This window comes from Canis lupus, chromosome 29, assembly GCF_048164855.1.
Source record: "Canis lupus baileyi chromosome 29, mCanLup2.hap1, whole genome shotgun sequence".
NCBI lineage: Eukaryota > Metazoa > Chordata > Mammalia > Carnivora > Canidae > Canis > Canis lupus.
Window position 1 is genome coordinate 34,782,367 of NC_132866.1, and position 15,265 is coordinate 34,797,631.

The 15,265-nt window shown below is 39.3% G+C and overlaps 1 protein-coding gene across 15 annotated transcripts in view; it reads left to right on the top strand.

Annotated features, from left to right (window-relative positions):
* CPEB3 (cytoplasmic polyadenylation element binding protein 3) overlaps window positions 1–15,265 on the top strand; it is a 199,551-nt gene that overhangs the window by 163,117 nt on the left and 21,169 nt on the right. For all 15 annotated transcript variants that reach the window (XR_012020878.1, XR_012020877.1, XR_012020875.1 and 12 more), the window contains one exon: window positions 9,369–9,550. Coding sequence is in view for 11 of the 15 variants with exons in the window: in XM_072806118.1 (XP_072662219.1) it covers window positions 9,369–9,550 (182 nt within the window). In the remaining 4 variants the exon portion in view is untranslated. The remainder of the gene's footprint in view (window positions 1–9,368; window positions 9,551–15,265) is intronic.

A 15,265-nucleotide genomic window follows, 5' to 3' on the forward strand; every position in this document is an offset into this window, starting at 1 on the left:
GAAATAATTGTGGACTGAGATTGAGCTGAATCATAATTTACTGGGGCATTTGAAGTGATGCTGAGCCGATGACTTCAATATTTAAATCCAAAGACAAATCTAATCAGTGGCAGATCAGTGTTCTACCAGTAGAATACAATAAAATTATTTGTAAGAACAAAGTTTTTAAAGTGCTTAAAATAATTGAGTTTATTTTTCAAAAGTAAGATGAGAAAATAAGGTTACCATTGCCCCATAGTTGCAAAAGTACAATGTTCTCTCTGTTACTTGTAAGCAAGCAGACTTAGTTCTACTTAGAAAAGAAAAAGCAGACACCATTAAAATCAAGTAGTGAAAAAAGAATTATAAAATGTATCTACAGCTGTTCATCTCTGACTTAATTCTGAATGTTCATCAACATTTCTAATGTATTTGTTCAAATTTCAACTTCAATCTACTCCTAAAAGATAACAGTAGGCCTATTTAAAGATATATTCATAATTCCATTTTGAAGGACTTTAAAACACATAAACTGTAACCGAAGTTTGTAATTTTACAGTTTTTCAGAAAGCCAAATATCTTTAGGTCTTGTTCTCACTCTAATGGAATACTGTGCGGAGAGGAAGAAAGCCAAGCAGCAGAGATGCCTCCCTTTTATCTACTGTCAGAGAATAGAGGCTAAGAAGGGCTGACTCAAACGTGAACAGCATTATGAGATGAGGGCAAACGTAGCCCTTTGTTTCTAAACTGCTTGTGCTTTAAAAAAAGAGAAATGTGGGTGGGGCATGGAATATTCCTCTTTTTCTAACTGGTGTTATGTTAGGGAGAAGAATCCCCTTTGATAGTCTTTTAATCACATATGTATTCTAAAAGAATGGGCATTCATGCTATTCTTTTTTGCAGCGAACTACAAGTACAAATTATTTTTAATATTCTAGCCCCTTTCCTTTTTTTTTCTAGATGGGGATCTGAAAAAAAAAATTCTGAAAGAAAAAGTCCCATAGTTATAAAAATAATAGAACTGGTTAACTTTTATGTCTGTTTTTAAGTCATAGACACAAAAGTTTATAAACTAAATTCCCTCTTTTATTATTTATTCTTTTTATTATTATTCACAAGATGCTACAAGTCCTAGGATTAGACAAGAATTATATTTAGTTATCTAGTCCAAAATGGGATTTTGTGTTCCCTACCTAGATGATAGACCTTTTATAATCTTCAAAGTTCTCCTTTTTTAAGCTAAGCTAAAGCTTTTTGTCTTAAAAGTTAAAGTATATTATTAAAATTAATTTCCTGTTTTGACTTTGTTTTGTTTTGTTTTTACATTTGTGTGGATAGTAATTTACATTCACTTGGTTTAGTGAAAATGTTCCCCCATGCCAACACCTCCCATACATGTAGCTTGTTTCTAGATGGCTAAGCAATCAATATTAGCATCTTAGCATTTTACTTTCTATCCAAGCCTTCCAGATTGGAATCCATGTCATCTAAACAAAAAGAATTAACATCTGCAGCTTTTATCCATGTGCATAGAATTGGGTTTCTTTGGAACACACTGAGCTTTGTGGACTGGTGTGTGCCTTAGAATAGAAGACTATTTTTAAAGGAATTCATTTTGACTCTGCTGGGCAGTCTTGAATTGAATACAATGCAGTTCACTTGAACAATAAACATTTATTGAGCATCCACATGTTACTGGCACAGAGCAAGTACACATCTGTGCCAAACTGAATGAACATCCCACTATCTTGTTAAACAGGTCATCATCTACAGAGAGTCAGAGATTTCAGAAGAGAAGAAAACAAGAAATGTATTAATAGAATGCTAACTCAGAAGTAATTGAATACTAAATTAACTTCAACACGGTGATTCTCAGATTTGGTTTTTAAATACTTCAGGGCGTTTTTGATTACTTCTAGGGGCTATTGTGGTCATGGAATTCTGAAGTCTTTAAACTATCTCAGGCACTCTGTACAGGGTGATCCTGGACCAGACATGGTTGGTAATACTCGACAGGTGAGATTTTTAGGTGTCCAGATTGGTTTTCACCTCACCCTAGGCCAAAAACTGTCCTTCAACATGTTACAGTAACTAAAATGTTATCACTCAAGGATTACTCCTTTGAATCTTTTTCTCTTTGATATCTTCCCATTGTTAGGGACTATTATCACTAATAAATTATTTGAAATATAGTCCCTATCCTACTCAATAGACACATACAAACTCTTCTAAAGAAACAAGGCAACCTGTTTTAAGCAGTATTACCCTGGCTAAGTTTAAGTTGGTTCTTCCAGTCCTTTTGACAAGCCTTCCTTTTCAAAATTCAGTTTGGGGGATCTCTGGGTGGCGCAGCGGTTTAGCGCCTGCCTTTGGCCCAGGGCGCGATCCTGGAGACCCAGGATCGAATCCCACGTCGGGCTCCCGGTGCATGGAGCCTGCTTCTCCCTCTGCCTATGTCTCTGCCCCTCTCTCTCTCTCTCTCTCTCTCTCTCTCTATCATAAATAAATAAAAATTAAAAAATTAAAAAAAAAATTCAGGTTGGGGAAAAAAAAAATCACAGGCCTAAAAATATCAACCTGAAAATGAGAAATTATCAATGGAAAATCTAGATGTTTACCCGAAATTAAACTGTCTGACACATTCCTATTGTCTCTTGTCCCTCCCTTCCCTCACTCATCAGTGACAGTGGCAAGCCAAGAACAGTTTGCCTTAAGTCTCTTGGCATTTCTCCGGTTTTGTCCTCCTTCCACTCCCCACCTCCCCACCTCTTCCACCCCCATCCTAGGAAAGGCTATAGGTAGACTCACCATGCCATCATGTGGCTAAAGTTTACATATTCTTCAGAGAGTCAGTACTGGGAAAGGAGTAGTCTGTCTGGTTCTCTGCTTGCTACCACCTGAAAATCCAACAGTTGCCACTCTTCATTCAAGTAATGTGAACACCATGTCTTTCTGAATCTCCGTACAGAAATAGCCCTATTGTATATTCCTGTGGCATTAGGACCTCTGTAAAATGCATCTCTTTACTCTGAGGAGAAATAAGTGCCAGGCTTGGGGACTATGAAGAGGCCACCAAGAAAAAGTGGAGAGGACAGCCCTAGTGGCCCAGAGGTTTAGCGCCGCCTTCAGCCCAGGGTGTGATCCTGGAGATCCAGGATCAAGTCCCACGTTGGGCTCCCAGCATGGAGCCTGCTTCTCCCTCTGCCTGTGTCTCTGCCTCTCTCTCTCTCTCTCTCTCTCTCTGTGTGTGTGTGTGTGTGTGTGTGTGTCTGTCATGAATAAATAAAATCTTAAAAAAAAAAAAAAGAACAGAAAAAGTAGAGAATGAAGTATCTAGTCCCTGTATGCTCCCCAGTTTATAAACCTGAGTATTGCAACCCCAGCTTCTTCGCTTAGATGTCTCATATAGGGACTGCCTCAGTGATCAAACTTTGGGGCCCATCCACTTCCAACTTTAATCACGCTTCGAAAACCCCTAGACTTCTCTAATTAGGGGCATGTGAGCTGTTCTTTCACTTCATGACTTCCTTCTGACAGTTTATCTAACCAGATCCTGCAGAACAGATCAATCTTGCGAGATTGCTTATCTAAGTCCTGGAGCCTACATTTGCTCATGATCTTTGGGTCTCTTGCCTTTCCTATTGCTCTAATTTTTTTACTGTCTTTTTCTCCCCTACTAATATTCTGTGATGGATCCTGACATTTCCTTCTCCACCTTTTTCCTCTCTCTGACTATTATGAGGATGGCTTTTCTGAGAGGAAAACAAAACAATATAAAAACTTTTGAGGTAAATATGCAGTGATGTATGCCATACATCTAGAGAACATCTTGAATTTTTCTAGAAGCATTTATTTCAGACATTCTGTACATTCTGATAATTTATGTGTATTAGGAACCACATCCTGATTTCTAATTTAGGAAATAGGAATAACCGTATCCTTTCTTTGTTGTTCTGTAAAGTGGTAGTAGGCAGAAATCATACCAGGTGTTTCTCAGTAGTAGAAGTTTTTTTTCACCAAGTCCCAAGTTCAGTATGAAATGTATCAGATAAATTCCAAATTTGGTACACTGACTTGATTAACTAGATTGCCTTTAGGGTTAAGTATTTTCTAATGCTAGTACATGCTTGCCTTCTTTCTCCCCCCCCACCCCAAAAGCTAATGCTCACCCACAACTGATGTCAAACTTTGCCATATCATTGGCAGGTTTAGTAACATTAGCATAAAGCCAAAGTAAGACTGGGACGAATCGGTGCTTATGGAGCATAAACCGGGCCAAGTTAATATTAAGCAAAGATTTCTGAGTAAAGAGAAAAACACCTCCCGGGCAAAACTAAACATCTGAGCACCACTTGTGCTCACCAGTGTATTCAGAGCTCTTATGTATGTTTAATCGTCATGATAACCTTGTGAAGTTGTAAGTGGTAGACTTTTCGTTTTATTGATAAGGAAGCAGAGTTCAAAGGGAGTGATTGGCCAAGGCCACAATAAGTAAAAATGCCAAGACTTTAACTCTGATTTCCAGACTTCAAGTATTGATGTTCTTTGTGCAGAGGAAACTTCTTTATCAAGCTGAGATCTGAGATGTCTCAATAACAGTATTAACAGTTAACTTGGGAACGCCTGGGTGGCTCAGCGGTTTGGCGCCTGCCTTCAGCCCAGGGCGTGATCCTGGAGACCCAGGATCGAGTCCCACATTGGGCTCCCTGCATGGAGCCTGCTTCTCTCTCTCTGCCTCTCTCTCTGCCTGTGTCTCTGCCTCTCTCTGTCTCTCATGAATAAATAAATAAAATCTTAAAAAAACAAAAACAAAAACAGTCAACTTGGTTACCAGTCCTATTTAATCAAGTTGAACAATCCCTCTGACTTAGTTTGGTTGTTCATGCCACTTATTTGAAAATATTCAGGGAACCCTGGGTGGCGCAGCGGTTTGGCGCCTGCCTTTGGCCCAGGGCGCGATCCTGGAGACCCGGGATCGAGTCCCACGTCGGGCTCCCGGTGCATGGAGCCTGCTTCTCCCTCTGCCTATGTCTCTGCCTCTCTCTCTCTGTGTGTGACTATCATAAATAAATAAACATTTAAAAAAAAAAAAAGAAAAAATATTCATTACTTCCCAACATTTGATGCAGAGTAGAAGCTTATAAGTACATTTCCTCCTCCATGTTAGATATGTGAATTGCCTTGTGAACCAACTTGGCAATTGTGGAAAACCTAGACAGTTTGGCTTCTAGTTGAATTGTGCTTTTTTCCAAAGTCCAGACTTCTTTGTCCCCCAGAGGTGCCTCATGCGTCTTTCCTGTCTGCTTTGTTCTTATTTCCAGAGAAGAAATATGGCTTCTAGATTCACAGTTTAGAATCTAGAAAGCTGAATGTGTTGATATTTCCCTTGGGAGTTCTTACTCTGTCTCTACCCCATTTGGTTCTCATGGTATCTCAGCCTTTTAGACACTGCTTATTATGGCTGAATAGTAGGAACAGGATCCCGGTGTGGGGTAGGATGCAAGAGTCATCATGATTTTCTCTCTGGTGAACTAAAATACCTCTCATATCTCTGTGAAGATTCAGAAGCAAATCCAAGGAACCATAATTGGGGCTTAGATTCCACTTCAAAGGCATTGTCCCCACAACCTAGAGGAATTATCAGATTTCTAAATGCTACACACAGCTACAGTATTCTTGTTGCCCTCTCCACCTGCAGCACAATGAAGCTCATCACAAGAGCCAATATGTAAATCAGAGTAATAGTAGTGTTGCTGTTACCATTCATGAGATAACTTGAGTTGCCTTAGGAGCACAGAGCATCTCACCCAAAGTATAAAATGCCATTGGATATGGCTACCAGACTTGCTCATTTCTACCCCTGTGGTGACCAGACAGATCCTATGAACACTGGATAGGAAGCAAAAAATCAAAAGTGTTCTGAAAACTCCTGACTTCCACACGGGCTCTGGCTGTGCCTGCTATCGCATCTATCTCTCTGAATTCCAACCCTCACCTCTATGCCTTCCTCTCATCTCATTTCCCTCAGGTCAGTTGTTAGGAACAAGCTTCTGGGAACTGCACTGTCTCTGCCTTCTGCAGATTTAGAATGAGGATTCACTGTCATAGGCTTAGTAGGTAGTTTGACTATATTTTCAGAATAAGACATATCCTTGATCAAAGGTTCACATTTCATGAGCAAGGTTGAGATCACAAGATATAGATAAACCCATCAAGGTTTTAGTTGACTTTTGTCAGATCCTTACTGCCTTTCTTCTGTTTGTCTCTCCTCCTCCCAAGCAGTCAAGTGGGTATCCCACCTCATGGCACAGTTTCACCCACATCAGAGAAAGGGAGTCTATGTAGGACTTTCCTATATTAACTGGTGATACTTTACTTTAAGGAATTTTTTTAAACCTAGTCTGTACTCTGGAACCAATAATGCATTATATGTTAATTAATTGAATTTAAATTTAAAAAAAATTTTTAAAGACCCTAATCTCTAAAAGTAGTTGTACACTTTGACATCTGTAGGTGAATTTTTATGTTCTATATTAAAAAAAAAGTGTTTCAGATTAAAATTTTTTAGGACTTAAGGAAGGCTTGTTCTGTTTCTGTTAGTCACCTATGTGGTAGATGAATTAAGTTAGTCTCTCTCTCTTTTTTTAATACTGTTTTTTACCAAGCATGGCTACTTTTCTCAATAATTAGAAACGCTGTTTAGTACTTAAATAATACCACTATGGTGTTAGAGCCCAGCATGAGGGTAGCCTACAGGAAGTGTGCTTTTTTTTTTTTTTCTGATTGAGTGAAGGACCAAATATAAATAGCAGTTGTTTGACTATTATTTACTTTTCTTCAAGGGTAATCACACAGTAGTAGACCTTCTGTAGTTAAAACAGAGATTAGGGTAGAAAAAGAGATGGGAAATCTTCATACTCTTTCCCAAAACAGCCTTTAGTCACCTTGATTTCTTCTAGCTCCTCAATAAATTGCTCTTCATGTGAGTGAGATTTTATTAGCTCAAATGTCTGGAGACTTTTTGGTGGCCAATAAAATGACTATATATAAGATTATAAATGGAAATTATTTATTTATAATTAGCTTTCATAAAACATTAGTGAGTAAGGGTTTTGCTTCCTATCAAAAGTACTTAACTGCCAGCAACATCAGTCATGACCTCATCTTTGGCATGTGAAGATGATTTTCTAGCAGTTAGATTCATGAAGTAATAGAATGTTTTTGCTGTGACATTGCTGTGACATGTCACCTTCTCTGACATCCAGGGATCCCTAAAATTCCTTTGGAGACCACTATGGTTTAGAAGAACCTGTGGTTCTAGTAAGTCTGTGGTTCTAGTAACTCTTCTCTTTAGCTGGAGCTTACAGATGATATACCTTCTTTCTAAATCAGGTGCTTTCCTGAGTCCTTTCTAAGGGTGGACAAGTGCCATTCAGTTCCTTGCCAGCCTCCTTCTCCTGGCTGTTCACCAGGCTGAGGAAGTATTTCTTCTCTTATTCCATTCCATGAGAAGCTCGGGCTTTGGTGTTTAATTTCCATTTCCTGAGGTTATTTATTTTAGTAAGCCCATTGACTAATAAAGGAAATCCATTAATGACTGCATTTAATTATTTCTACCTTCATTGTCTTCCTTGTTATTGGAATACCATTAGCCATGTGAGGAAGTCCTCAAGCCATTAGAGGTTGTTGGGCTTAAACATGAGGACACACTAAACTCTGATATGAAGGGTATATGCATGATTCATATTGTGTAATTTGAATGAAAGTGATTCCTGGATCCTGCCCCAAAACTGCAGTCAGAGTCCACTTGGGCTATAATCAGCAATGTTCTTTGGTTGATAAGACTCAGAAATTCTGATCATAATGCGATAATTGGGATAGCTTTCTGCTGTTCTACCTCAATAGTACCTATTCTAGGGTTTAGTTATTGCTAGCTTATTTTCTTACCTTCTGAAAATCCCAGAATCTGTTGGTTGCAGATCATTCCTCTTAAAAACAGGCACTTAGAAAACAATCACCAATATTAGTCTGGTATGGAGAAAAATTTTGAAGACATTAAGTAGAAAACCTTTCTGTTATGATGACATAGCTTCATAGTATGGGAACCAGTAATTCTTGGCTTTCCTTCTGTTCATAGAAATCTGGTGAGGTTTTTATACCATTCAACTCTTGTATCTATTACAAGGTTCCTCTACCCCAATGGCTTGCTTTCCTTCTCTCCAAATACTGATTCCTGCGGAGGTCTGTTGTGTGATGAGACGGTCTTTGCACACTGGCTATGACCCAGGTCAGCATCCACCTACCCTGTCTTCTCCTTTCTAAACACCATATGTAGGTGTTGTAGGGAAGTTGGTTCTTGGATCATTCCCCAGGGGTAGGGCTAAGTCTTCTGGACTTAAGTCATGAGTAGCCTGAAAGGAATGGTCATACGTGGAGGAAGTGACATCCAGTATCAAGTAAACAATTACCTTCAGGCAATTTGGATCCAGGTAAGTAACTGCTACATGTCTCTCCTTGATGCCTTTATGGTGAGGATACTTCTAGAATATCAGACCTTTGAAATGTCCAGTTTTCAAATACCTTCTGTTTAGGTGTTTTGTAAATATACCAATGTAAAAGTATATTTAGAAGAAATGTGGCAAGGAGTGCAGACTAGATATCTGGATTTATAGCAGCGTATAAGATGGGTATGTTTTTACTGCCTTCATTGCAGCTTATTGTTTCCTGGTACATTGTAAGTGCTCAATAAATGTTCATTGCTGCTATTATCATTACTAGTATTGTTATTATTTAGAATTCAGTGTGAGAGGCTAGTGTGGAGATTTCTCAGTTGGGATAGAATATACTAAAAAATATATTTTTAATTGTAGAGATTTATCTTAAGGTTATAAATATTTTGCCTCTTATTAAAAGAACATTTAATTCTTTCTATAGCTTAGTCTTAATATAGCAGTATGACTTTAGTAATTGCTTTCAGTCTTAGGGTCAGTAAGTAGGGCTGTTTATAATTAACTAGTTTAGGGCATTGTTTGAAAAGCTTTGCCTACCCAGGGCCCACTCCAGTGGACTGAACAGTTAAAAATTAGAACAGGAAAAAAAGTTAAAACAGGAGGATTGCTGATAGATCATTCCTTTTATATGTTGCTGAAGTTCTGATTATGTAAATTTGTGTATATATTTTATAAATTCTTGATTTTTTTTTCATTTTATTTTTAAATATGAGGAGCTCTACTACTTGAGTTGTAAGACTGATATGGACACTCTTCATGATACTTAATGTGGGTTTTCCCTTTCTTAATTATACTACGTGATCTTTAAATAGTTCTTTCTTCTCCTGGGCAAAAGTGCCTTCTAAACATTTATACCAAATTGTGTTTATTTTCTTGTAGTTGAGTTGGCAATGATCATGGACCGTTTGTACGGTGGTGTCTGCTATGCTGGCATTGATACGGACCCAGAGCTGAAGTACCCCAAAGGTGCTGGCCGTGTGGCATTCTCCAATCAGCAGAGTTACATTGCAGCCATCAGCGCTCGCTTTGTGCAGCTCCAACACAATGACATTGACAAACGGGTAAGCAACTGCTTGGGGTATAATTGCAATTGGAAAGAAATGAAGTTATTTTCTGGGCTCCTGTTGCGATCATAAGTGAGCAGTTCTACCTTACATGGTATCAGTCCATGAATCTCTCTAGACTGCCTGAAAAAGAGTACCCATGGTATTGCAGGCATTAATGAACCTTCTGTCTCACCCATCCTCAGGGTGATGTTACACTTATGAAAGTAACCCTGCAGAATTTAGCATACCAAAAGATGATGCCAACAGTACATTAAAAAGGTTGCCAGCTGGTGACCTGTTTGACCCATGTGGTGGATTTAAATAAGTTTGGACTGATATTTAATGTTCAAGAGTATACGTAAAATTTTGAAATTCCGATTTCTCTTAAAATTGCAAGATCACACATAACTGCAATCATTGGAGCCAAATAGCTACTGTCCCTTCCAGTCCCCTCCACCTCCCTGTGGTCCTGTTTATAACACATATGCATGTGCATTACCTACACTTTTGCTCCATGATGTTGCCTGCCTGGCCACTAAAGGCATTCTAATTTGCTACCTCTGATCTAAAGAGGGGACACATGATAGAGTTGGAGGGAGTTGGTGTGCTTAGTTGGTTTTGCGGAGAGACATAGGTTTAAATCCCTAAAATCCCAGCTCTACCATTCTTTGGAAGTTTGGGGGAATAGAAGGTGGTAGGAAGAGATAATCTGAGACCTATGTTAATGGATTAACAGAGGAAGTAGAGAATAGATCAGGTAATGAACACACACCTCCCTTTGCAATTGTGCAATGGCTGTTAACACTTCCAGCAAAGGATGTTCTTGGGGCATACACTGGACTGGAATAAATATGTTATTTTTTAAAAAAAGATTTATTTATTTATTTGAGAGAGAGAGAATGGAGGAGAGTGGGGAGAAAGAGTCTAAGGAGACTCTGAGCTGAGCACAGAGCCCAACATGGGGCTCAGTCCCAGGACCCTGAGATCAGGACCTGAGCCAAAACCAAGTTGGACACTTAACTGACTGCACCATCCAGATTCCTCAAATATGATCTGTCATGAAGTTTCACCTATACTCTCTATGATTGTCTTTGACTAATTTTGTATAACTGACTTAAGTTCTTAGAAGGTGAAAGTTTCAGTTGGTGATGGATTTTTAAATATTCAACAAGTTATATTTTTATTAAGACATATATATCTGATCAAATTGCAAAAGGCAGTGCCTAAAATAAACACTTGCCACATTACTCGGCTCCTTAAAAGTAAGTAGTGGTGGTTTGTTTTTTAATTAAAATAAACAAAATAGGGATCCCTGGGTGGCACAGCGGTTTGGCGCCTGCCTTTGGCCCAGGGCGTGATCCTGGAGACCCGGGATCGAATCCCACATCGGGCTCCCGGTGCATGGAGCCTGCTTCTCCCTCTGCCTGTGTCTCTGCCTCTCTCTCTCTCTCTCTGTATCTGTCATAAATAAATAAAATATTTAAAAAATAAAATAAAATAAAATAAAATAATTCTTTTCCAGAATTTTGAAACATTCTTTGAATTAATGGAGATTCAGAGGTGTGATAAAGATTCAACTCCATTCCTAGCTTTCAGTCACCCACCCTTCCCTTTTGCAGCAGTAATCCCCCTACAGACTGTAAGCTCCACAGAGATAGGCACAGGGTCTGCTTCATTCCCATTGCTCACCCATTGCTTGACATATAACTACAGTAGTAGGTGCTTGGTAAACCTTGGTTGAATCGACGAATGGTTATACTTGGAAGATTTTCTTTTGCTACTGGTGGCAGTGGACTTGCTTGTGCCCATACTTTTGTGAGTCTGAAACACCAGGCTCTGTTACATTTAGACTGCTATTGCACTCACCACTGGTGACCCCAGGTAATAAACTTAACCCAAAAAGCCTTAGATTCTCATCTGTATGCTTTCTTTGTTCCTCTCTGGAGCCAGAACTAGTGACTAAACAGGAGATGGTACTAGAGTCGATAGACAAGGCTCCATTTCCCTTGCTTCTGTCTTCCCTTTGCCCCCAGGCAAACAACCTCCCGACCTGTTCCTTAATAGAGGGAAGTACACTTGCTCCAGGGAATATGCCAATCTTTGAGCCCCTTTTAAAATCACAGTAAATTCAGATACTGTTTGTTTTGTTGCCCACCCCTATTCCTTCCCCTGCTATACTCTGGCCCTCCATATTTCTTCCCAAAGACTTAGAACTAGGTAAAAGAGAGGTGGCTTTGCCTTTGTGAGCATGATCATAGGCCATGCTTGTGAGAAGATATTTGGAACATTAAACTTCTGAGAACTCAAGAAAGCCATTGAACTATTTTCTGCCCACTGCATTTGGGTTAACCGCACCTTCCATCTTGTGGAGTAGTCCTTGATAAATATTTAGAGTACCTCCTCGTTGTAGTAGAAAGAGTATGGAGTTTGGAGCTAGAATAGATTTCAGTACTTTTAAATCTCTGATGCAGTAGTCACTGGTGATGCCAAGTAACTTACTTAATGCCAGGAACCTCAAGTCTGAAGAATAAATGGGATTTGAAGATTGAACAGCCAGAGCTGTATGACCTTTGGATAGATGGTTAGTAACTAGCACTTGATGGTTAACAGTATTCATCTTGCTACAAGTGCACTTAATACTAACATCATTAATATTACGTAGCTTGAATTTTATCAGTTGCTCACTGAAGATGTAGTGAAAAGACAAACTGGTTAGTTAAAAAAGCACTGGGTCAGAGTCATGTGGCTGGGTCTACATCTGGTCTTGTTTCCCATGGGCTGTGTGACTTTGGGTAGATCACTTAAATGCTGAGTGTTAGTGTATAAATGAAGGCAGTAGCAATAGCCCTGTGAGAAGCCCGGGAGAGGAAGTGAACAGAAAGCAGCATGTAACATGTGGATAGTGGGACTATTGCTGAGGTCACAAGAACGCCACCTCCATCCACATGGTGTCCAGAATGGACCTGTCCATTCTGCAGTGCCCTGGAATGAGAATCATCTGAGGGAGACAATTGGAAATCATTGCAAGTGGCACAGTCCTTCCTCTCTTCTATCTCCCAGCTCCATCTTCATGTTCTTTGTTTGCCCTGCCCAATATGGAGGCCATTTTCTTCATTATGAGAGATGCAAACCAGCTTCCATCCTGAGATAGGCTCCTTTATCACTCTTCTTTTGTGAACATTACACTCCCTTCCCCTGACAGTTACTCTGTCCTCTTGTTTTCTTTGTACTTTGAACATAGCCAACAATATCTTAATTTTTTGACTCTGGCATTTTGAGCCTCTGTTAACTATATCCTTCTTAGATGCTTTTTAAAGTTCATCACTAGTTTTATTTTTATCTTTCTCCTAAAGCATAAGTTTGAGCTTTCCAGAGAGCCCCCATTTTATATAAGCACATCAGTTTTTCCTTAGGTAATGCTCTTTTTATTTCTCAGGGCCTCTATTCTTGATTGTCTACAGAGAATTTCTCATTAGGCACAACCTTCTTTCCTGAATAATCCCTTTAGGTTTTTTAGCGGTAGTCTAGCTAAGGTTTTGTAACTTGCTGTTCTAAAAGTCGGTGGCAGATATCTTCCTGTGCCCATAATCCCTTTTCCTTGCTATAGTAGGTTCCAAGTCCTAGTCTCCTTCCTTCTTATGTTAGCCTCTTATGTTAGCAACTTTAAAACAAGACCTTGACTATTTTAAATAGCATCAGCCTTTATTACCCTTCTGTTCAAAGGAACTTCCTTTTTGTCTGCATCACTATGAATGCAGATATAATGCCATCAGCGAATTTTTTTAAAACCCTACAGGTAGCATTTTAAAGCCACTTGCTTGCTGTTTACAGCCCCTAAATCTTTTCATTTTTGCCCCATATGGAGAGTGGAAGAGGGCCATCTGCTGAGCAGCCAGGAACCATGGAAGTTCTAGGACTGCTTAAGGTGTGTGTTCTCAGGTTGCATCTTTCCTAGGTAAACCATGGGAGGTAAATGAAGAAGAATTTGACTGATGTATTTCCTTTACTCTTTCGTATCCAGCCAGCTTTTCTCAAAAAAGACATCTCTTTTGAGAATTTAAATTCTTACATATTTATTGTTGTTGTTATTGCTGGTCTTTGTCTAAGTTTTTAGATGAAGTGGCTATTAGAGAAAATAGAATCTTTACAGATTTGATTTCTTCTCATAGTCCCAGAGACGTTTTGGCTTGCCTATGAATATAAAATAAAATACATCAATATGCAACATCTATGGGAACTGTCCATCCTATAGTTTTTGGCACTTTTATATCTACTGTCATTTCACTCATCCATGATGCTACCATCTTTAAGGAAGAAGTGACATTTTTGTTTTTTGTTTTGGTAATAGCTTTATTTAGATGTAACTCACATATCATATAAATCACCAATTTAAAGTGTATAGTTCAACAATTTTTAGCATATTCATGATTTACATAGCTGTGCAGCCATCACCAGAGTAAAATTTAGAATATAGGAAGAGGCATTGATATATGTAGAAGTATTATAATGTATAACCTTCAAGCCTCTGGTAAGAGAATTAACTGAACAATAACCCCCAGTGAGGGAGGGAGTGGGAACACTGCATTTATCCTGTTTGGTTATTATAGGAAGAAGACCCTCCTTATTTAACCTGTACTCCTTGAAGTCACAGGAACAAGGTAGCCCAGGCTGCTGGGGCAAGCTTTGGAGCCAGCTTTGGCTGTAATTAGACTCCCCCAAGAATATGTGACTTATTCGAGTTGGCTGATAAATCTACACATCAACAAACTTCTTGCTGTGGTATGGTTGGCAATGGGAGGACTCATAGAGGTGAAAGGGGCTTCTAATGGTACTTCCTTCCAGAATTTCCAGGGTTTTGATTCTTCCACATGTGCCCAAAAGTCTGAATGGGAATGCTCGGCACATGGGTGACACTCAGTAAAATGTGTAGAATAAATCAGGATGATGTATGGGACAAGGCCTGGATGTGACCATGGAAAGCTGTCAAGGATACTGGAATGAGTCACTCATCTCTTATCTGGACATCTAGAGGAGCTTCCCCACTGGTCTCCCCAGTTCAGCTTAGCCAATCTCCAGTGCATTCTTTACATAAAAACCAGAGTGATCTTTTAAAATCATAATGTGAATCATGTCTTCCCCTCCTTTAAACCTTTTGGTTATGTTCTACTGCCATTACAATAGAGTCAAAATCCTTAATTAATATTCCCTACATGACCCTTCATGCACTGTACGCTTCTTTTTTTTTTTTAATTTATTTATTCAAAGAGACACAGCTAGAGAGAGAGGCAGAGACACAGGCAGAGGGAGAAGCAGGCACCATGCAGGGAGCCTGATGTGGGACTCTATCCCAGGTCTCCAGGATCACGCCCTGGGCTGCAGGTGGCGCTAAACCGCTGCGCCACCGGGGCTGCCCCATTCACTGTACACTTCTTTTGCCTTGGCCCTGCCTTCCCCATCTTGAGGCAGTCACGACTGGTCTCTTCTCTATTTTTTTAAGGTCATACTTACTTCTGCCTGCCTAACACCCACTTTCCCTTTGGGTCTCAGCTTAATTATAACATTTTTAGGAATCCTTTCTTCAGTGGAGCTTACATCTCCATCATAGGTGATTGTCATAATACCACCTACCATTTCTTTGCAGCCTTAAATACCTCCATAATGAAATATTGCTTCATTTAATGTACATCTACCCTATTAGATTATCCAATCCATGAAGGTAATTACTGTGTG